General features: G+C 34.1%; 1 protein-coding gene across 4 annotated transcripts in view; it reads right to left on the bottom strand.

Annotated features, from left to right (window-relative positions):
- Positions 1 to 517: 517 nt before the first annotated feature.
- Positions 518 to 23,432, bottom strand: part of LOC128991290 (uncharacterized) — a 133,441-nt gene continuing 110,526 nt past the window's right edge. The window contains exons 6-11 of one of the 4 annotated variants that reach the window (XM_054414047.1): positions 16,218 to 16,494; positions 14,851 to 15,083; positions 13,183 to 13,349; positions 12,163 to 12,320; positions 4,654 to 4,827; positions 518 to 2,789 (exon numbers count right to left, since the gene is read on the bottom strand). In XM_054414047.1, the coding sequence (XP_054270022.1) occupies positions 1,732 to 2,789; positions 4,654 to 4,827; positions 12,163 to 12,320; positions 13,183 to 13,349; positions 14,851 to 15,083; positions 16,218 to 16,494 (2,067 nt within the window). In that variant the 3' untranslated portion in view covers positions 518 to 1,731. The remainder of the gene's footprint in view (positions 2,790 to 4,653; positions 4,828 to 12,162; positions 12,321 to 13,182; positions 13,350 to 14,850; positions 15,084 to 16,217; positions 16,495 to 23,432) is intronic. The other 3 variants (XM_054414048.1, XM_054414050.1, XM_054414051.1) reach the window with 3 other exon arrangements.

Here is a 23,432-nt window from a genome sequence, read left to right as displayed (position 1 = left end):
GAATGGTTGAGAATGAAGTAAAAGAACAAAGCGCTGGTGTCAGATTTGAACTAGCAAGATTGGCTGCGATATGAGCTCAATAAAGACCTTACTATAGATAACTCTTGTCATATGTCTCTCTCTATTAACATATATTCCTCCTAATCAATCACACTAACCTTCTCTTTCTTTCTTTTTTTTCTCTCAACTACTCATAGCCACTTCTATTTCTGCAGCTATCAGATTGTCCTGTTATTTCAAGTCCCATATGCTACATACAGTCCTCTCTTTACCGTAGACTTATTATACTGTTTTACTTTTTACCCTCCCTTAAAACTTATATTTAGTGAATGAAAATAACATAATAATCCTCAGATGTTCGGTGAAGTATAGAGAGACGGTACTATGAAAGAATAAATCAACAGTAGTGTTCTGGCTTGTGTTCGTCTTCTTGCTAAATCTTGTTTATTTTGACATAAAAGAGTTTTACTATCGCAAATATCCCCCAATGATTAGGAAACGCAAAATCAAGAGTGGGGAAGAGTAGTAATGATTTATTAAAAAATAAATCTACTTATATAACTCTTAATGTCAACAATTCACGCTATTTTCTTGATTGGCTAGCATATTAAACTTATTAAAATGTCAGGGTCTTACAAAACAACAGTAATAAATTATTTGTAAACAGATGTTTATGACATTGTTAACAAATATTAATAAAGTAATTAAATGCTTTTAAACTTAATACAGTACATTTGTCAAATGGTTTCATAAGTTACAAAACTAGTTCTTAATGCCTTAATGCTTTAGGTAGATTAGGCAGTACTTTGGCATCAACCCCTATCATATGACAAAGCATGTAATATATACGATATACCTATATTTAGTACACAGCCAATTTTTCACATAAGCCTAAATTCAAAATGCATGCTTAATCCGACTAATCAAACAACTAATTATTATGGCATACGGTATTGTCAATTGTAAATTAATTGCACATTCAAAACTAAAATTTGAAAAGTAATTATAAAGTTGTAACTATTAAGAACATAAATAACATGAATAAAAAAATTTAAAAATTAAGTTAAAGATTATAACAAAAATGAATATACAATATTACAAATTAGGTTTATAAGTGGTATAAATATTATTTCAAAATTTATAATAATTTTACTTCAGTTATTGACAGATTGAAATTGCCAATTTTAATATTTTCAAGAACCAAATCCAGATAAAAACTTTTTAACTTTTTTTAATTTATACAAGAATGATTAAGTAAATAAATAACAAAGGTATTATTCCAGAAAGAAAACCCAGCAGACATACTGGTGTTTTTGTATGATTTTATGATATCATTGACACCATTTTCATTGATGGGCAGTGAACTTCATGACTGAAGTAGAAACTCGAGTTTGAAAAACACAACCTAAGTATTTATATATAAAACACAGTACTTTGCAGCAACATATACAAGTATTGTCCAATTAAAAGAGAAATACAGAAAGAAAATTAGGCTGTAACAAAGGTAAAATATTCTGTGTCAAAATATTGGCACAGTGGTATATGTAAAAAAATTCAAATAGGATTCCGAAACTAAACGTATAATGTTAAACATTCCCTAATATTAGTTAGGATATCATAAATTACTATCATGATAAAATTTAAGTCACAGCAAATTAACTTTAGATTTGAATCGGCTATTCACCCATTAGTGGTTTTTATTGTAAAGGTAACTGAGCTAGAATTGATTCACTATTGTGACTCCTGACTGATGTCCACTGTCTGGACCCTGCTACTATCCGTCGGTAAAAGTTCCAGTTTCTCCGGCTCTGCATCCGGCATAATAATACACATGAAACTCTTCCCTGTCGCCGAGTCTTTGGGGTAGATAGTGACGGGGGTGAAGCGTTCCGAGGATCCCTCGACGTACGCACACAGACGCTGGTACACCTCCGGGAACTGTTTGCGGAGACTGACCCCTCGTTGTCGTAGGTGGCGTTGGATGTTGGTGAAGCTGATCTGTCTTGCTCGTTGACTTCCTTGACTGACTCCGGGTAAAGACGTTAGTATCAGAGTCTCAGGGTCGTCGCTGTCTCGTGTAATGTTAGCCGCAGGTTGTTTCGGAGGAATCAACGGTTTACTCAGTCTCAGTTTCGCACATCGCGACACCAATTGTCGTTCCCACTTAACAGCTCCACTTGTCGGAACTTCGCTAACCACACAAACAGCGACGTACAGAACCAACCTTGTATCCGGATTGTATGACTTACATAACCTTAACAGTTCCTTGTACAGTTCTGGGCCCATCTCGTTCGGCAACAGATCGGCCCATCGGATATAAGTCGGTTCGCCCATTTCAGTTAACCCGCTAGTGACAAATTTCTCCGCAAGTTCTGGACTCGAAAAGAAACTCTTAACCGCACCTCGACCACGAGCTAGGAAGCCTCTTCGAGCGAGTAAGGAAATGTGGTGGAGCGTTTCTGAGTCTTCTTTTACGGCAGACAACACTCTACGGCACAAAGCGCCCACTCGCGAGTGGAGGCAAGTCTTTCGGTGTTTCTCCCAGTGAGCGCGGCGACACTCGCGCGAGCAGTAGGCGTGAGCGCAGTTGTGGCAGGTTTTGAATGTTCTCCTGGCGTCTGAAACGTTTGAAGTCTTTCCACACTTTGAGTAGCGACAGCGAACCAGCCCGTTGCCCTCTACCTCGAAGGAGACTCGACGTGCGCGGGGAGCCAAGGCCAGCTTGGGGTCGTAGCCTTCGCTACGGCGGCGCCCCAGCTCTCCCTCCCCTTCGCTGCTAGCTGACTCTGCTAACAACACAACAGATTCTCAGCTTTGCGTTCATTGAAGACAATGGTAAATATAATGAGTTACTTGTTAAAAAAACATATTTATTTCCCTTTAGTAACTTCTTGATATCAACATTCTCTGAACCATATGGTTTAGTAAGCATTAACTTCACCACAAACATTTGGAGAATTGAATCATCTTGACCTTATTAAAATCATGTTTACACAAGACCAGAGTTAATGGCGAGTCCTTACGAATGTAGGTTGCAGTCAGGTTACCTCAGGTAACTTGAAATACACTAAACTGAGGCTGGTAACCTGCCTTCTAATGGTCTTCTCTAAACACGGCCTTATAACTCAAACATTCAAACTTAGCCTACAACTTTAATAACACAGAAAACTCTTTTTATATTGTCAAAGTTTTATAAGAAGTAAGGCTTCCACATTCACGTACAAACTAGGTTGTCTGGGTACAAACGTGTTACAGACGGGAACTTTAAACTTAAGTGGTGACGTTTTGGTTTCGCTGGAGACAGCCATCCTCAAAGCAGTTAACAAAAAATCTGTAAATAACTAGCAAAAAGTTTCTGTCTGTGACACATTCATACTCAAAAGACCTAGGTTGTAATAAAGTATTCTCTTACAAAATAGTCCTCCAAAAGCATTGTGAATCAAAAAAAATTTACCCTTAAAGCAATCTTCATCAGAAAATTATTATAATCTGTTCACAAAATTGTATCCGGTTTATTGGAAGAAGTCTATCCTCTCCAACTAAAAATGATATCTCAACAGCTGATGTTAACCAAAATATAAATCAACTGTGCCACATATATTGAGTAAAAAATGTGGTGGGGGAACTTCAACTCGAACCGCCAAAATTTTGTGAACGGAGTATAGTATGCAGAATTTCTAACATAACAGCTGAGCAAAAGTTTTTCCAATTTTAACTTTTTAAAAATTCATATACATTTTTTATATTTTGTATTTTTTAGTTCTAGTTCTCATTGTTAGTAAAGAGTGTAGTACTGTAAATAGTTTTGTTCTGTTCAAATGACAAGTCAGTTGAATGTCATCATTAATATCAACCACTCAAATTCTCTGTTGTAATTTAGGTTTCTTAAAATATTAATCTTTTACGAGGAACAGCCAAATACGGTTGTTCTTGTAAATTAACATGTCCATATAAATTTCTCTCACTTAAGGTGAGATTATTATACTAATACTCATCTCAATATACCTTATACCAGTAAAAGTCCATCAAATTACCCATAAAACTCACAAATTGTTTAGAAAAATTCAAAGATGAGAACTCAAACTTAAAGATCCTTGGTCTATGCAAGTTTTTGGGATGAAATGAAAATATATTACTTAAGAAGTACAACGTACAGTTACTTATGAAACAATCAACATGTCATGACAATATGATTTTTTATTTATAATTTTATAGTGAAGTTAATTTAATGTACCTAGTTTTCTCAACATATTTCTTTGAAAATTGTACTTATGGTACCGGATACAACCACATTAAACAGAATCTGAAATATTTCTGAACGAATAACAAAAAATCACAACAAAATCTAGAAAGCTTGTAAAAACATCGATCACCTTTAACAAATAGAATCTAAACACAGAAATTGGTGACATTTTACAAAGAAATCCATCTTCCACAGTAAACGTATACTGTATTTTCTGTTAACTTTTGAAAATTCCCTCTACACAATAATCTAGTACTATCTAATAAGCTGATTTAATGGAAAACTATGGCAAACAAAACAGACTAAAACATACAAACAAAAGTGATCTATATCTTGCAGCGGTGCCATGACCAAATTATTGAAAAGTGCATTGAAAATGTCACCATTGGAAACTTACAGAGTCGTCCTACCTTGGTGGAGATCGCCACAGGATCTGCGTTGTTTGGGTTGGGAAGGAAGTGGGAGAGAAGGAGAAGAAGGTGAAGGGGAACGGGAGGTCGGAGGAAGGCCTAGGAGTGAGTCCAGGACGTCCTCCATTGTTGTCGACGTAGGACTGGGTCTTGACCGGCCGCCGTCTCTCGGCCCTACATACATGTGGCACAGTCTAAACTATGGCTACACACTCCGTTCTCAGTTTATTTCAAAATCCATTCTTAGAGATTTTATTTCAAAATTTACCCTCATTTTACTCAATGAGAGAAGTCTTTTGTCTACGAGGGTCGTCTGTAAGGTCTTGAATGCGCTCCAGTCAAACCAATCAAGCTAGATAATCTGAGACCGACATCTTCTTCTTTACTGCGTCCACTATTCTAGTCAATTTCCCTCCTCCAGGATGATTAATCTCGTCATAGAAGCCGAAAACAATGTGGAAAGATTGACGCTTCTATTAAGTATGAATCGTGTTCTATGATAGGTTTCTGTAGGAAATGGAACAGTGTCAGTTGATTACTATTGCCAGTTGACTGCATACAGAAAAGTGACTACATGTAGAAAATGTGCATATAAGGGGCTTAGGAAGTTGGGAGTTCGTACAAAGCCATATAAATTTTGCACGACAGGTTAGGCAGTGAGTATTCATCAGTTTCCACTCTCCACCTCTTAAGCACATTTTCTACGTCCAAACACTTAAATACATTCTCGTCTATTAACTTGCAATGGACTTCAGCGGTTGACTACTGAGACCACAGAAATCTTATACGGTTTATACTTTGGCAGAAGTGTCAGCTTTTTTACGTTTTCAAATACTATGACGAGACTAACCTTCGCACACGGGGTGGAAACTGGCTAGAACAGTAGTTGATGAAGTAAAGAACACAATGTTAGTCCCAGATTTAGACTAGCTTGGTTGAGACGTTAATTTACAGACAGCCCTCGTAAATTACTGGGTTGAGGGAGTGTTTTGTCATAAGGATATGTTTACTTTATTTTAGGTTAAGTTGAGGCAAAGCTACCTGACCAAAGGGAAGAACAGGACTATAACTCGCCATGATGGTGTTTTACATACCTACATGTCTTTTCTTCGGTTTGAATCCAAAATAAAAGTTTGAGAGTAAATTGGTAAAAATCCAAACATAATAATAATAATCAATACAAATTAACAAAACAAATATAGGAGCCTATCACATTTTATACAAAAAATTCTTATATGTATATTGTTTCAAAATGCAATTACAACCACTCAGCATGAAACTTGTTTCAAAATTCTATACAAGGAAATAGTTGTTTATAATGGGTTCAAGTAACAATTCTAAGAATCAAAAAATAAAAATTTCATTGCTGGTTTGAAAAAAAAAAACAGGATGAATCAACAAAGTGAGAACGAATTCTGTAACTGAAGTACCAATTTATCACAAATTTACTACCAAGTTGATGGTTGGTAATATTAGTAAGCCGTCCACAGCAAAACCATCTATGTCATGGTTAGTGTTTTAAGCAATCGTTTTCACTAGGTTTAAACTCACCATATTGTTCAACACCATCAGACTCAATCTGAGCCCCAAAGAAATCTTAGATATCCTAAAATCATAATAAAATAAAAACACTAACTATAAATATTTTCTAAATGAGAAAAAAATAAAAATAAGATCTCAACCCTTATGTATAACCTTTGACTATTAATCCAATGGTCAATGGTATAACATAAATGTGAACAACATCTATTTTTTGTAATGTTAAACTGTTCCTTGGTTTGATTAACAAAATTAATAAAAAGAAAAGTTGGTAAAACTACTTTATGTGTAAACCGCCAAATATTCTATTGCACCATTCCCCAATATGAATGTTACATTATTTTAATTTAATTTGTTTAACTATTATTCATATTAATCAAAGGCTAATAAGAATTATTTTACATGGTAGGTGACATGTAGCATACAAGGTGATATTAAGTCTGGAACCACTTTATACCATCAGACAAATCACCAAAGTTCATATCTAATTGTTGGTGAAACAATCTAATCACTGATTGGACGATCCCTTTTAGGGAAATTCCAAAAAAAATATCTTTGCAACATCCTATGTTGAGTTATACTATACACTGGATTAAACATGCAGTACTCCCCAATAAATTTTCCATTTTTATGGGTCAAATGAGGATAATTTTAATAGTCTTGCCCACATGGGTGTTTATTTATTTACTCTGTTGCTTGTTGTTAAAAAAATTGATACTACAATATTCTGACATGAAAACAAGCTTCAAATTGTACAGTAAGATGAGTTCACTTCCACTACTCAAAGCTAGTGATTCTAGAGTGTTTGAATTTTCAAAGAAATATCTCCACAAATGTTCGAACTTTGGTTTTTTTTTCCGCTGTTGTCTTTCAAACGCTAAAAAGAGGTTCCAGAGTTAATTTTTATCCTGTACACAGAAATGGACACAAACGTTCGTAAAATATCTTACAACTTCAATTTTTAAACTCAAAACGTATTTATATCTTACAACTTCAATTATTGACAACTAAACCAGGGATTTTATTATGAGTAATGTAGCTATTCAAACATCTGTACTTTTTAATAAGTACGTACATGCCACTCACCATTATGATATTTTTTTAAGCTGAAAAATTACCGTTACACAATCAGATATATCTAATAATTTGATAGAATTAGGAAACCTCTCAAGAAGGTATACTTTTAAGACTGGTAATTCTAAATGTTTGCACTATTACCTTAAAATAAATAATATCCTAGCTGTATAATGGATATTTACAAAAAATACAAAATATAGGGAATGTAAGCTTAAGCTTAGTTTACCACAAAAGCTGAAAGCTGCAGCCAACATGCGAAGCTTAAAACAAAACTACATGAAAAGCATATACTGTAAGGTGAAACGTACAATTTATAAGTAGGAGAATATTTTGTCACAACAAACCTGCATTTTTTCCATACAGATTATCTACCCTGATTGAAAAATTTCAGAACCTTTTTCTTTTGCTTCAAAGCATGGCACAAATGGTTATTAAGTTGTATTCAGACATATTCTTTATCCAGTCATTGTAAGGATATGTAGCCCAAGTGAGCTTGTTTGTGGGTAGGCTAGTTTAGATTTCTTAAATATTTTATGTTTTTTTAGAGGGGTGGGGCATAATCAAACTTTGAGCTTTCCTCCCCAAATTTCAAAACAAAATTGTTTATTTTTAGCTTATAGTAAAAATATCAACATTTCTTGATAGGTAACAATATAGGTCCAAAAAGGGAAACAAAGAAAGAATCTTTATACATTTTTGAATACAGGACAATTTTGTTCTCAACAATTAATTTTTTAAAGTTAAAAGAGTCAAAACAGATAGTTGAGATGCAATATAACTCAATAACATTCTGAACTTGAAAGGTGGGTCCAAATTGCTTAACCAAGCATTGTTGTACATAATATGCACAGAATTGTGTTCAAATTTACAGGCATGCTAACGTGTCATGCTTGGTTAGAATTACAAAACTTAAATTACTTGTAAGCAGACAGCATAGTACTTTACTAAAAAGAAGCAAACAATAAATTTGCCATATAATTTGAATGAGTATACAAAACGAACCTGTCTAAGTAAAAAAATAACCAACAATTCTTTTAAAATCTTACAGTTAATTTGTCTAGAAAAATGTCTTTAATTTATGGATAAAACAGCAAGCTTGGTAATGTACAAAAAGAAAATCAGTTGAATAGAAAGCAGATTGTTCCCATTGCAAGGTATTACACCTTAGACAATGCCAAACAATTTAATCTTTTAAAATAAAATTTAAATACTTTTTTCTTTTATAAACTTTTAACTTACTTCCAACAACTGTTTACAAGTCCTTCCAAAAGAAGGACACCAACAATTAATTGATTGTATGTGATGATTTTTATACATGTACTGTATATACTTTTTTTACTTCGCCCACTACTAAACTTTTTGCCCTTGAGGAAAGGCATCTGAGTAAATGACCGGTAGCGACAAACATAGTTTAAAATCTAGTGTTTAGAGTGAAATAAACAGATTCAATCCCCAAAATAAAATAAAAATTGAGGGGTTGGAAAGCTTTCAAACAGCTAGTAAACGTAGAATAACGAGTCTATATAAAACACTGATCAAATATATTGTTTCCGATCAAATATTTTACTTTTCTTTCCATGCAGGACTAAATCAATAAATCCCAATACTACTGAATGATTGTTAGATTACGATATTCATTTTTCAATGAATTTACAGCTGTAAAAGAAAATATTGTAGGGGACATCATGCTTTTTATACTAGACTCTTACCTTATCTAGACGTTTGTCTTATTTCACCTAATAACTAAAAAAACAAATCGTTTAATAATTTTTGATAACATTTTACAATCCAATACAATAAAGGTTTAAAACATCCCTTTTTCATCTGTCCTGCTTTATCAATTTTTACGATTGAGGTGTAATTTTAAAGCTTATAAGCTAGCGGAGGTACGAATGGTAGTTGAAAAAGTAGTTTCTAGTTAAAAAATCATTAAATTAGTAGATCTATTCACCTAATAACTGTATCAAACAAACATATTAATTAAAAAGTAAATAAATGCATATTGTATTATTTCGTTTAGAATCAGAAACAAGTTTCACGGACAGGTCCCCTCGTAAGAATTATTTTACTAATTCATGAATGATCAAACTGTGACATTATTATTTTAGAAATTTAGTGACATTTATACAGATGATGATATGAGCATTTATCTAGTAAAAATATCCTATCAATTAATTCAACATCAACTTAACTTGCATATGTTTACTTATATTTTACATCTTGCTTAGAATAACTTGATATCTTGGAAAATTAAAGACTATTTCTTTCACGGTATTTACGACTGGAAAACAGCTTTTTTTAGAACAAAGCAGAATTGTTTTAAAAATGTATTACAGTGGAACCTCGATAAGGAGACACTCCATAACAAGTCACCCTTGATAACAAGTGTAGTTTTCAAATACCCTTGAATTTATTTTACCCTTTATCACATGTTATTGCCAACCTCAATAAGAAGTCAACCTTGATAACAAGTCTTATTTAATAATTCCCATGAAAGTCTTGTTATCGAGGTTCTACTGTACAAATAGAAGTTTCAAGATGTTTCGGGTGTGGGAATCTTATCATGTCTTGAGATAGGAAAGGGAATAGGACCTAAGACTTGAAAATAATACATAAACTGTATAAAAAATAGCTGAAAAGTGAAAGTTTATAGCAGTTCAATGTGCTCGGGCAAAATATTAAAAAATGAATAAAGTCAAATAGTTTGTTTGGTTGATATTTTAATTTTCATCGTATTGTGCTTGTTTTTCTAACTGCTTTAACTTTTGTTTCTTTGTGTATATCAGTTTGTGTGCTTATGAGCTTACTTGTAGTACTATAGTCAGTAAAACAATTTATAATACTGATTTCTAAAGTGACAAGGCATTAACATGATTCTGGCAAGATCTTAATATGATTTATGTATTTTTTTTTAATTCAAAACCCTTATTGAAATTAATAAAAAAGAATACCCACTGATTACAGATATTTGAGTCAACTTAGCTTTGACTAGTAAAGTAGATATTCCATTTACCTGCATGGCAAAGTATCCTGTTTTAGAATAAAAATGTACTTAATTCGCCGTTTTTTCATTAGGCTGCATAGTTTTACTCTAATTAAGAAACCAGACAGTATATTTTTACGTTTTCCATATCAGCGTAAACCACCTCAATCTCCTGTGTGACTTAATTATTAAAATTCAGTTGAAAAAACTGATAGGAGAAATGTCAGCAAAGTTTGAAAAACTTAACTAAAATTAAATGGTTTATGTTTATGCACAATACCTGCATTGGTCCATGTTTTTGGAGATGCAGTTCCAAAGACTACTAAGATAGCATAAAAAACAACTACCTTATCAATACTTCAAACACAATAATAAACAAGAAACAAAAACACAAGGCAATGCAAACATAAACAAGTTTATTGAGTCAATAAAATACAAATACATCGTATTGTTTACTAAAATAAGTGAATACAAAATGTTATTATTGAATAGCCCCGAAATATAGCAGCTTTTATTACACATTTTACATAAGATCTGTTACTAGATCTTACAAGTAAGTTATTTACATGAAAGCTAATAGAAATGAAACTAAAATCTATCAATATTAAATAACATAATTAAAAATCTATACAAAACATACAATAAATAAGATTGTAATAACAAAATAAACAACCTACATTATTTCTCTTTAAAAACAAAACATATAATTAAGAGTCAGGATTTGAGAAAATTACAAAAGGAAATCATATTGACAAAATAGTTCAAAGTCATGATGAATTTTTTTTGGGAAGTGCGGAATGTCAAAAGTCAAACATTGATAATGAAAAGAAGCACGTTAAAATGTATTTTATTGAGTATGTATATAAATATCTGTTAGTAATCACATGTCTTGAAAAAATAGTACCTTCCATAAGTGAAAAATTAAATCCTTGACTACCCAATTAATAATGTCAAAATCTGGGGAAAATATGAAAAACACAAACCTGACAAGTTTATTACTTTTTAATATGACAAACGAAACTATTCTCGATGAAATAAAACATAATATTACCTGAACGCTATTATTACAGTTAAAATCAATAATAAAGCAGCCAAAATCCATATTGGCTAGAGAAATGATTATTTTTCTCGGTCATGGGAACAAACTCATTATACAAGGTCAAGAGTTATGAGTGAATGTCTCACTTGAAACAATGAACAAATACGAGATAATTAACTAGTCTGGGAGCAATTAGGCACAAGTAATGGAAAACAGCTGAACTATTTTTGTCGTCTGCCATGTCTGCATGTATCCGGCAGATACAAAAGACAGGCAAATACCAACTTGTTAAAAATAATCAGACACTTCTTATATTGGCAAATAATATTTCTTATTAGCTTATTTTGAAAAAAAGACAAATAAATTAATCAAACAGAAATTGATTGTTTTCTCGTTATCATAAGAAAAAGTTGCTCCCAAACATTTTGACAAGTTAATGATCTTGCTATTGTACTTTGACATGTCGTTTAAAACTGATTACAGATCTGTACTCATGTTCCAATTTTATTTTAATCTTTGGCAAAGAAAAAACTACCTATCTGGAATGTATCTGTCAAACAAATGAGAGCTATTGTTAAAGTGTAACTTACAGTGCCTAAATTTAAAGCAACGAACAAAACCATTCGCAAAATAAAATCAAAACATGCTTAAAATATTCCTATCAGCACCAACATCGATCTCTAAAATGCAGACATCGAAAGCAAAATGCGATACGGTGGAACTAGCAGAACTACATATTGGAATCTGCACCTGGTAGAACTCGTAAGGCACAAATCGGTCACTCTATTTACAAGATTTACATGAGTCGTGTGACAGGTACAAATCACAATATCGGTGAGACGAAGGACGAAGGGTCAGTGCGCCAACTCACCATTGGGCTGCGCGTTGTGATTGGCAAGCTCTAGGTAGAGGTCATGGGAGGTGGTAGTGGTGGACGCGGGGGTCTCGGGGACGTCTAGTGGACGAGACCCGACGAAGGAGCTCTCCAGCCAACACAGTCGGCCCGTGCTGCCACGAGGGGAGGCTGACCTAGGACGATACATGAGTGTGAGTATATGACGTGTAGTATTTAAACATTATTGCCACCAAGAATGATTGTTCGAATATATGATATAGGTTACATACCTTTATCTGTCTTTAGTCTTAAATCAGTACTGTTCTAAGGCAGAAGACGAACAAATGTACATAACCTACTACATATCTAGGTGGTAATCTAGAAATGGTGTAATAAAATAGGTTTCCTTCAGTCTCATAATAAAATCCCTCCTGTAAATACTATAGACTTGCTTTTGTTCAGATAAGTTTTATTGAAACGTTTAATGTTTCTGACATCGACTGGAAAATAATCCACACACTTGTTGCTTTATACATAGCCACATAAACAAAAAAGTTACAACCTCCTTTGTTAGGTACAAAAAGTTATTAGGCAACTTTTTCCAATTTTGATTTCGTGTAGTACAGTATCGCTGCAAATTCTAGCTACCATACCATTGAAGGTTAGTTATTGACTTTGCGTTAATACAAAAATGTACCCATCAAAAAACTCTTACAACTTGTAAAGCAAACAAAATAAAACCAAGACGAATCTGTCTTCAACTAGTCTGTACATTGTTTTTATCTAATGTTGGTGTTCCTTTTCTAATGTTAGAGTTGTTTTGGACAATGAATGACAACTGTATCATTTATGGATCCAGTTTTGTGTCATAAAAAAAGCTAACTGATTTTAGTCAGGATTGAGGCGTCAATATGCTGAGCCACCGGCGAGTGCAATCACTCACTTCAGTGATTGCACTACTTTTCTTGTAGATACTTATCTAGCTTAAATACACCCTTAAATAGGCCTACCTATTGTTATTACTTATTAGGCCTACAAACAGCAAAGTTAGGTTACCTGGAAGAGCTGGTGTCGCGGTCCCATCGAGGGTTGAGGGCCGGAGAGAGTCTATCCGTTGAGTCCTTGGTGCCGGACACGTAGTGTACAATGGCCGACGTCACTTCCTTGATGGACGTCCGGACCTCGTTGAGGTTAGGAGCATTCTGCGGCTGCTGCCCACTCTCCTGTCACAAACAATACGAGTTAGGACGTCAGCCATTGTAAATTGAGATATTCTATGAGAAGTTGTATAGAACTAGCTCTGAAGGGTATTTTTGGTTACATTTGATTAGGAGTGCGGGATTCATTAGGTTAGGTTTTAAAGGTTAAGCGGTTATGTTTTTTTTAGGTTAGGTGGACAGGTTTGAGGTGAGGTTTTTTAGATAAGCCAACCAGTGAGGTTTTTAGATAAGTTTAGATTTTTAGGTTATGAGGTGAAGTTTTTAGGTTATGAGGTGAGGTTTTTAGGTTAGGAGCAATCTGTTTCTACCCAACCTATTTTCATAGAAATTAATTGTTAGTTTTGTATGAATCTTGTTCAAAAAGTCACAAAGACCCTAAAAAGAGTATATGGTTACATTTTTGAAATCTACCAAACCTACAAATCTAATTAAGTCAGAGTGAAATAGCACTTAAATGTACTTGATTATTCAATATGATTTTAAATTATGATTTTAGCTAACTAATGTCAATAGAATTTATATGTAGGTATGCTTTTGGAGTAAATTCAGAGTTTGGTAAAAGAGTGGTTATTCACTATTTACCCTTTCCTACTTTTAATGGATGGTCTAAGAATGGTAGAATTACGCCAGAAAGCTTCTAACGCAGTTTTAAATTAAAAACATACCAACCAAAAACACCACAGCTGCGGTTGACGTAGCCCTTAATCACAGTTTGGATTTGCAGTGAATTTCCAAAGAAACCAACATTTGATGTCTTTTGACTGACACTCCTATACTGCACTTAATTTCTTCTTCTGGGTAGCAAGTAATGAGCAGCAATAGGTAAACCATCAATGTTCACCATCGATGTACCAATAACACCGTTGCGAAAACATCAATGTTTTCAGGGCAAAAACATCGATAATCAATGTTTTATCATTTTATGTTTCTGTCTGCTTTCTACCTTAGCTAATTACCCTAGCTAATTGCTAGACGTTTTAGATTGGCAGTTTGCATTTCACATTTGCAAGATGGAATAGTTTATTATGCTAAATTGTATTATACTGGATCAGAAGTGCCGCCGCTGAAATTTTCACGAATGTACTAATTGTTTGCTGTTAGAACAAGTACCTCAACAATGTATGTAGTATACATTCTCACTCTATTCTTGTCAAGTCTAGTTCAGTTCACAATATTTTTTTATTCAACATTTTATCATCCTTTCAATAGAGTAAAATAAGAAAATTTAATTTCCTGTTATGACTAATATTTAAACATTATACAATTCAGTTCGGATACAGATTGAACTCAAACATAGACAACATTGTATTTCTGTAGCTAGCCAAAAACATCTATGTTCGACATACACATATATGAAAGAAATATCAGTAATCATTCCAATTAGCAAGTCAACTACCAGCTTAATTCGACACAGCACTCAACCGCAATTTGAAATTTGCAGAGACATTCTAGAGACTCCAATCAAAATTCACGTTTTCGCTCTACACTCGATTACTGCACTAACCTGCTGTTTCTTCTGGGCTAGCAGGTCGGCGGCCATTCTCTCGGCGGGTGTACGTGGTCGTGACAGTCTCTCCTGGGACCGCCACCCGAGGTAAGGTTGGCGATAGTTGAAGCTAGACCTGGTAGAGCCGCAGGGTGAAGTACTTGTCGAGGTGGCATTACTGCCTCCACTTAATCTGCTGGTACTCCATCGGGAGAAGACTGCCGACGTGGGGCTCGGACTTAGCGCATGGCCTGTGTTTATAATTAATCGTTATGATGAGATCTAATTGAATTGTGCTGCAAAATTGTATTCTACTGTTTTCTATCGCTCACAAAGAAAAATGATCAACATAATATCTGTGTCGCAATCAGTTTCATTACTGACATTACTGATATTAGTTTTTTAAATGTATCATTGTTGATACATGCACATCATTGTTGACTAAATGTAAACAAAGAATTAGAACAAAATGTCAATTTAATTGTAATATTTGTAAATCTCTTTTAGATTGGAACTGCTTGGATAACATATTTGCTTTTTCTTAGTGTGTTGCGGCAGTTTGGCATTTTTAAAGGGAAAATCACAAACAATTTTAGGGGAACTGGTCAAACCCCAAAATTTTGGTTGGGATATGCCAAAGTATTGTAACCCAAGATCAACTTTAACCTGTTACTCTCTATTTTGATCTGAAGAGTTAAGTATTAAAAAAAGAGGAAATATTTGAGTTTATTATACTTTGTAATTATGCAATAATGTTTATATGAAATTGTGATGTATACATTTTAAGGTTAAAATCTTGCCTGGACAGGGTAGGTATAGTCATAGTTTTATGGAGAAAAAAATTGATTAAAGGACAAGTTTAAGACGGTTTTGTCTTAATGCTGCTATGTATAAAACCATCATGTCCGGTTGTGCCCCAATCAAGAGCCCATGAGAAAAAACCCAAATTCAAATTGACTATTATTTAGGCAGGGATAAAATATGTAAATCCATATTGTGAAGCGTTTTAGAGAAAATTCTGGATATTACGACATCCAAAAATGTATTTTATTTTGAAATATTTTTCTGTGAAGGATATTTTTCTTTCATCATATGATCAAGATACCAGTTTACCCCCATGAAAAATCCTGCAGGTGGCCATTGATAAAAAGACACAAATAGGTTTTTATTGAGTAGGCTAGTTTGAGCGAATAGCCTACTGTGGTAATTTTTTAAACAGTTATCACAACCTTTATCGTGTGCGTTTCCTCAGTAATTTTACAGCTTTGAACGATCTGATAATAAGTTTATTCTTTATTCACAACACAACCCCTATGATCTGTGTTTTGTAGGTTTATCTTACAGCCTAATTTCCTAACCTACAGATCTTTATCATGGATACTGACTGTTAGGACTGCGAGGTGTAGGCGCGGCAGACTGTGTGGACCCAAGGCTGGACAGTGAGGTCGTCTTGTTGTGAAGCCCCGGCCATCCCCCGTGACTAGCTCCTGCCCCGCTCAGCCCCGCATCACTGCCCCGCTTCAGCAAGAAGCCTTGCGCAGGCAACTGTGAGTTGCGGTACCACTCGGGCACGTTGAGCTTCTGTAGTGAGCGCTGCACTCGGAGTTGGTGCTCGGACATCACTCGATCCCCACCCACCTTCTGCAGCTCATTCTCTGGGGGCTGGAACAATAGAGAATAATTTATTAGTTTTGTGATAAGAAAAGATGTAAAACACAAGTTATAGCTGGAATAGATCTTTAGAAAAAAATTAAAATGCCAATGGTGTAGATAAAGCTATAAGCTATTTGGTGAGAAAAATATTTACATGAGTGGTTATTCTAAAGGTTTCTTTCGTTCTTAATGAATAGTACAAATCATAACTGAGCTTAACTCGTGGAAATAAAAATAGAAATAATTAAGTGTGTGGGATCTCACTAAACAAAATCCAAACTATTGGAGAAGAAAATTAACCAAAGAGCAAGAAGAATGCTAAGAAATGGAGTTAAAGTTTTAAGTGTAAAAAAATCTCATTTTATTGGAGTTATTGTACTAAATTTGAGTTACAATATTAAAGAAAGTAAATTTCAACCACCTAGAAAGGCTACCTATACCGTAGTTAAAATTGTAGGGTACCATTAGTAGAAATGTCGAAGAACCAAAGAGGACCTATGCATCTAGAGGGTGTTTATACAAAGAAAACTAAACGTAAGTATGGTTATGAATAGTAGGTAATATTTAATTGCATGCAAAACCGATCACTGAACATCACTAACAAAACTGTAGCATATTTTTGCAAAGCATACGGCTAAGACTAAACCTTAAATGTTAAGGGGAAAGGAGAGGAGTTGAAGAATAATTGTTTAAACTTAAAAACTTATCAGAGCTGGATCATTTGCTATTTTAAACTTGAAATATTCATTACATTTTATACAAATGCTTCTATTTTTGTATCCATATCCACTGACAAGGTAAAATGAGCTCAAGTAGGAGATTATCTTTATCTTATCTCTTATAAGATTTGTTAGTAACAGAAAACAGAAGGTAAATTTGGAACACACTAGGGCCTACCATACTGCTTTTAATGTGACTTTTAAGATTCTTTACAAGAAACAAATAAATTGTTAAACGCCAACTAAAACCATATATTTTACTACAGTTTAGCACCAAAAATCAATGAGTAACTTAAAATGTACATCAAGAAACATGGTAGGATCAAAACTTTAAACTCTGTAGACAAGTTTACGGCTATGTATATTGTTGAACATAGTGTAGGCCAAGATAGATTGATGGAGATGACTACCCATTTCGGCTCAACTGATGGATACATTGTATCAAGTGGGGTTACGTAATAGCTCACTTGATCAACACTTATCTATCAAACTGTCAAGGTGACCTAACTGTGTTGTGCATATTTTTACTGAACCGTTTAATAAACTGATATTGGTCTAGACCTAGCTATGAGGGAATGTGAGAGGGTTGTATGTACGGTACATGTAAGTATATCGTTTACGACCTCTTCAAATCAATTAGGCCTACTTATCTAGCAAAAAGGATATTTTGAAATCTAATTGTAGTTAACCATACAACTTTTCATAGACTCAAATTGTTTATGAAGTACCTAATTAACTTATTTTGTATTTAGGCACACGCTAATAAAAATTTTTAATATTGGTAAAGATTACAATTTTTTTTTTTTAAACAAGTACCTAAGTCCTAAGTTACATACCATATTTTAATAAGCAAATTATTTTATGAAATTTACTAGTCTTAGGAATATTTAAGTAATTAATCAAAGAGTTCATTACTCAAAGTTAACATACATTCTTTTGTGAAAGCAAATTAGGAATTAATTCGTTTTTATTTGATGATTTTGTAAATTATGAAAGTTGAATATACAGAATAGGCCAAAGGCCCTAGCACAACAATAAACAATATAATTATTGATAATTTACCTGGCCTAGTTGATAGTAACCTATAAACCACAAACCTATCTCAACAACTTCTCTAGTAACCTCAAAGGCTTACTAAGGTCAAACTTTTAAAACTACTTTTAATGTTAAAAAGTATGAAACGCTGTACATTACCCGATATTCATAGACACTCGTCATCAAAAATAATTTAACCTGTATCACGAAACAACTTTCTTATCTACAGTAATGACAGCTGCAGGCCCGATTCTTCTTGAAATGCTAATCGTCTGCGCGGAGTGATACGATAGCACTGAATAAAACAACAGCTGATTGGCTGATGAGGCGTCGAGGACGTCGGTACAGCTGATACACAAGCAATTGCCTCATTGCTGTAGCTATTGATACCGTTCTTGCTGGCTCTTTCATTGCATTGCCGTGCAATAATGCTTTCAAAGGGCGGACCAATTACCATCGATGACGACTCACAGGAAATTAACACCATAAAACTAGTTCATTCAGGGAATTAGTGGAACATTCTGGCTCTCAAATATTGTATTGAGAATCTGCAACATCATTTAGAATTAGAATTGCCTTGACTGTGAAATCATTTTGTCATGTTACAGTAAATCAAATATATAAAATACAAGGATATAAAATGTAAATGATTGATTGTTTCGTGTAAACTTTAACATTTGTGTTAGCATGAATCCTTCATACGAGATAGTCGGCAATAACCTTTATACCTAACATGAAACGGAATTCGTCAGCTATAACAAGATTTGACAATCTAATAACCCGGCAGCGTCTTCCAGCAGATAATAACAAATCGATGTGTTACGGCAGACATGCAACGGTATGTCGTTAAACATGGTTCTTGTTCGTGCAGAAGTTGGTAGACCTGAATTGTCATCTGTAGCGGAACAGGAACAGCTGATGACGTATGGACTGCTAACATGCACAGCTGTTTACGTAGCTAGACGCATATCAGCTGTGAAATTCATTTATAATCCTTAATATAGATATTGGATGCTGAAGATATTCCATCATAGACAGCTACAGCTACGTTTTTCAGATCTAAATGAGAACATTGCTGAATGAGCCAGCACAGAAAGTAAGGTTAATCATGCTATGAGTTTATTGGGTAGTTTACAACAAATTACACTTTCCTTTTGGCGTTCACGTTTTCTGATCGTTTTACACATGAAATAAGATGTTTAATATTAATTTTACAGTAATTGTATCAATGGTCAAAACTTACAAAAGAGCTTTGAACTGTAAGTTATTCGTTATTGAATTAATCAAAACTAGGTAAATATAGTGTATATATTTACTTCTCTATTTTATAACTAAAATCCCCAAAAATAACCTCCGTCTCTATTACCATAATTAGAACAGATAACATGGGTGATGATATGAGTCGTATTGGTCTATTGTGAGCCATTGTATGCTTTGGTTATCGAGCTATATCCAATAACAAACACAATACGTTGGTTAGGGTTCTAGATTTGGTTCTAAGTATATATTGACGCTGACCAATTGTGTACAATTCCATCAATATGTTATTGATGTCTGTTATTGAAAACGCATTGTAAAATGACCTTCTGAAAATAATTTTGGGAGTGATCAATGGCTTATTTCAAAATAAATTTTTCATTCCACTATACTCGTAGATTCTTAAACTTGTGTGGTACCGGTATGCGTTTTTTGTTCGGAACACTTGATTGCGCTGATATCGTACGTGTCTAGGTAGGCAAACAGTTACACCGCTCGCCTCAAATCTCAAGGTTGTTGGTTCGATCCCTACCGGAGACGAAGGAAAATAAATATCGTTGTAAAACATATCGCTTTACTAGCTTGTTGCCTATAAAATAAATACAATTTTTTTAGGACCTAGGACGCTATGTTGTGGCCCGGATATTTTCACATTACTTCAAGCTAGGCAGGGGTTTCGACATTTTTACTTAGATATCCATTGGTGATTGGCAGGATTTGAACCCGGGACCTCAAGGACCAAAGTCCCGTTCCCGTGGTATTATCTCCATGTGAAAAAAACTCCCTTTACATAGATGAATCTAATACGGTTAGTCCTTAAAGAGCTCATTTGTGGTGCATACTATCAAATTCTCCAGTATGTTATTCTTATGGAGAATATTGTAAAATATTGTAGTTTGCTTATTTATGGATATATTTTGGTCAAACTTGGCAAATGTATTTATCTTATACTAAACTATTAGGTAATATTTTACTAAAAAACACTTTGTTAGTTTACCTGTAGCAGCAAAGCTATAGGTACTCGTTGAACCTTGAAAACTAATTCAGACAAATGGAAATTCGCTTAGAGGCAGGTTTGCTGCGGCAGGGGTATTTTAATACAAAGTTGGCGACAGCTGGATATAGATGGTATGTCAACTTTGTTATCCAATATCGTCAATGCTAATAAATAGTCAAAGCTAATATTTTATCGTACAGCATGCACGCCAACCTAACCTATAAACCATAATCACACAAAAAATAGTACCTCGTATCTATAAGTATTGCGCTTCTTTGGTGGCAAATCAGAGTCGAACATAATCCTGAGTTTGATATAAGTGTACATCCTCTGCAGAAACGCATCATCACGTTTCCTGGACGACGGCATGGCGAAAATAAACTTGTGGAAGTCGAGGAACCAACTGCATACGGAAACAACACGATCTATACTGAACTAATCTGAACTGATGGCGCTGGAGGAAAAACTTGTACGCGATAACATGATGGACTTTGACCTAAGCCTTCTAGATCTTGATTATTTGTTTGTACAGTGACTCCCGAAATTATCGGTTCGAAAGCTGTCGGAAATTCGCCTTGTGAAGATTGGGTGCATGTTTGAATAGCGATAGTTTCACTCATCCAACAACAACAGGGTAATTGTTTACGATAACAGTGGGAGTTTTGTTTGTTATTCCTCAATTTGTTGTTTAGAGTTCATCGGTTTTTCGTTAATAGTTTTTCGTTTTGTTGATACAGTAAGTGGATTGTAACGTTGGTGTGGATCTTTCAGAATAGGAATTACATGCAAGGCTAAATGATTTTTATATAGCTCCCTCCTCTACTTGGTCGATTTCCATGTATTTCTGTAGTATGAGCGAAACTGAACTTTAAGGTCTGAGCAGTTTATATATATATATACACAAAGTGAATATATATTTTTGGTTAAAGGAGATCGCGTATTACGCATGGAAAATTGTAATGCACATTTTATACCACTTGAATGATCTTTGGAAACTGGCTTAAGATGTCATAATAAGAATTAATCTAAAACTATACATGCATTAATCGTCGCAAACTACGCGAATACGTAATAAATAGATAAATCATGAATATTTGTTGTTTACGTAATGAATAGTGCAAATAATAGAGCCCAATTTATAGTTATGATTACTATGACCATTGGATACATATACTATTGTATATTGTCAATGGTATAACTCTATTATAAGTTTGGATAGTCTACTCTGAAATTATGTTACCTGATAATAATCATGATCCAAACAATATCATTAACAAAGCAGCGATATTTAAATCGTCGAAATTAAACGATTACTACAGTGGTTGTACTATTTTATTTTTGGTACTAAATACAAAGTGAAAGAATCCTCTATTTACTGTACATAGTTAAAAAACAAATATTTTAAGTTGTAGATGTGTTTATGTTTTCTACACAAACACAGTTTTCCCTTTTTTATAAGAGAAAGCTGAACGCTCCAACACTAGTTTTGAAACTGTCTATCGTCGATGTTTTACTAGATAACATAATGGCTAATTGGTAGGCCTATTACATTGACAAAAATTGCATCTCGGTCCAGAATTAACTTACATCCGCACAGAATAGAACCAACAGCCTTCAAATTTTAAGACGAGCACTATAACGACTGCCTCTACAAATAATTACATTAGATTCCAAAGAGAGAAATAAAAAAAGAACAATTCAATTTCAGCTAACAACTTATTAAATGCTAATAAATATTCTGATCTGTTAAGTAAATCACAAAAGCAATGCGGAATAAAGGAGTAATAAACGTCATAATTATTTGATCACAAATTATACCTTTTACGATGAAGTATAGGGCTGTCTTGTAATATTTCACATATCCTGCATGCACGGTAGAGCTGCATGCAATGTCATGTGCGCCTGCAACAGTCGACCGCACGCCGCATGGCAACAATGTCGTGCTATAGCAGCGAGCTACATGAAGGCGCTACACACGCTACAAAATCTTGCATGCTCTCATCTCAACTCATACGTTTTACATGACAGACTTTGATTGGTTATTTAATATGTACGGCAAATCTTTGTCAAACGTTATATGAAGCACTACACGATTTAGACTATAAAAGCTCTGGTATTCACCTAACATTTTTACTGTCTTAGTTTATCAATCATTTCTCAACTTTTGGAATTCCATTGAATGTTCCACTCGATAGTCCGACATCCGTAGTAATCCGCTTTGTTAAATAAAATAAACAAAATGGTCATCCAATATCAATATGTCATCCACAAATATCCATACGGTTCTAGTATTTTATTGTATTTAGTATTCAATGACCAATTTCCTTCCTATCATGAAAAATAATGTCGAAAACTGTAATTGGGTCTTTTCAAAAAGAGAACCGCCTCTAGTTTACAGCGCTTAGGCGTTTCGGTTAGGTTAGGTTGGTTGAATTTACTTTACTTTATAATAATGTAAAATAAAATAGCATTTACGAAATTTGCCTTTTTCTAGGCAGATGAAAAAAGGGAAACCAACCTAATCTCATCCAACCGCACTGTGATTGGGAGTGGCACTTTTGAAAAGACCCTAATAATTCAAACGACTAAAATCAGAAGAGTAATGATGCAATGTAGGTTTACTTTAATTTTTTATAGGTTATACTATTGCTCTTGGTGACCAACCATAAGCCCATTAAAACAGATCTAAAAGAATTAAGTAGCACATCTTCAGACACAGATGTAAATTGTTACTGCAAACTTAAACTAAAGACCATCGAAATACTGTTCTACTAGGTTATCTCCTAGTATTTAGAGAATGTTCTACGACAAGACACAAAGTAACAATAAATACACCATAGTACAGTCTGGCCAAGTTAAAGTAGAGCTCGTATTTTAGCTGGGTAAGCAACAAATTCCCTGCGTTTATGGGCCAGTTTCAAACTAAGTCCAGATTTAGT

Source organism: Macrosteles quadrilineatus, unplaced genomic scaffold, assembly GCF_028750875.1.
Source record: "Macrosteles quadrilineatus isolate MER2022 unplaced genomic scaffold, UCM_ALF_1.0 Scaffold_4__1_contigs__length_99947679, whole genome shotgun sequence".
In the NCBI taxonomy this organism is placed as follows: domain Eukaryota; kingdom Metazoa; phylum Arthropoda; class Insecta; order Hemiptera; family Cicadellidae; genus Macrosteles; species Macrosteles quadrilineatus.
This window is presented reverse-complemented; position numbering and strand designations above follow the sequence as displayed.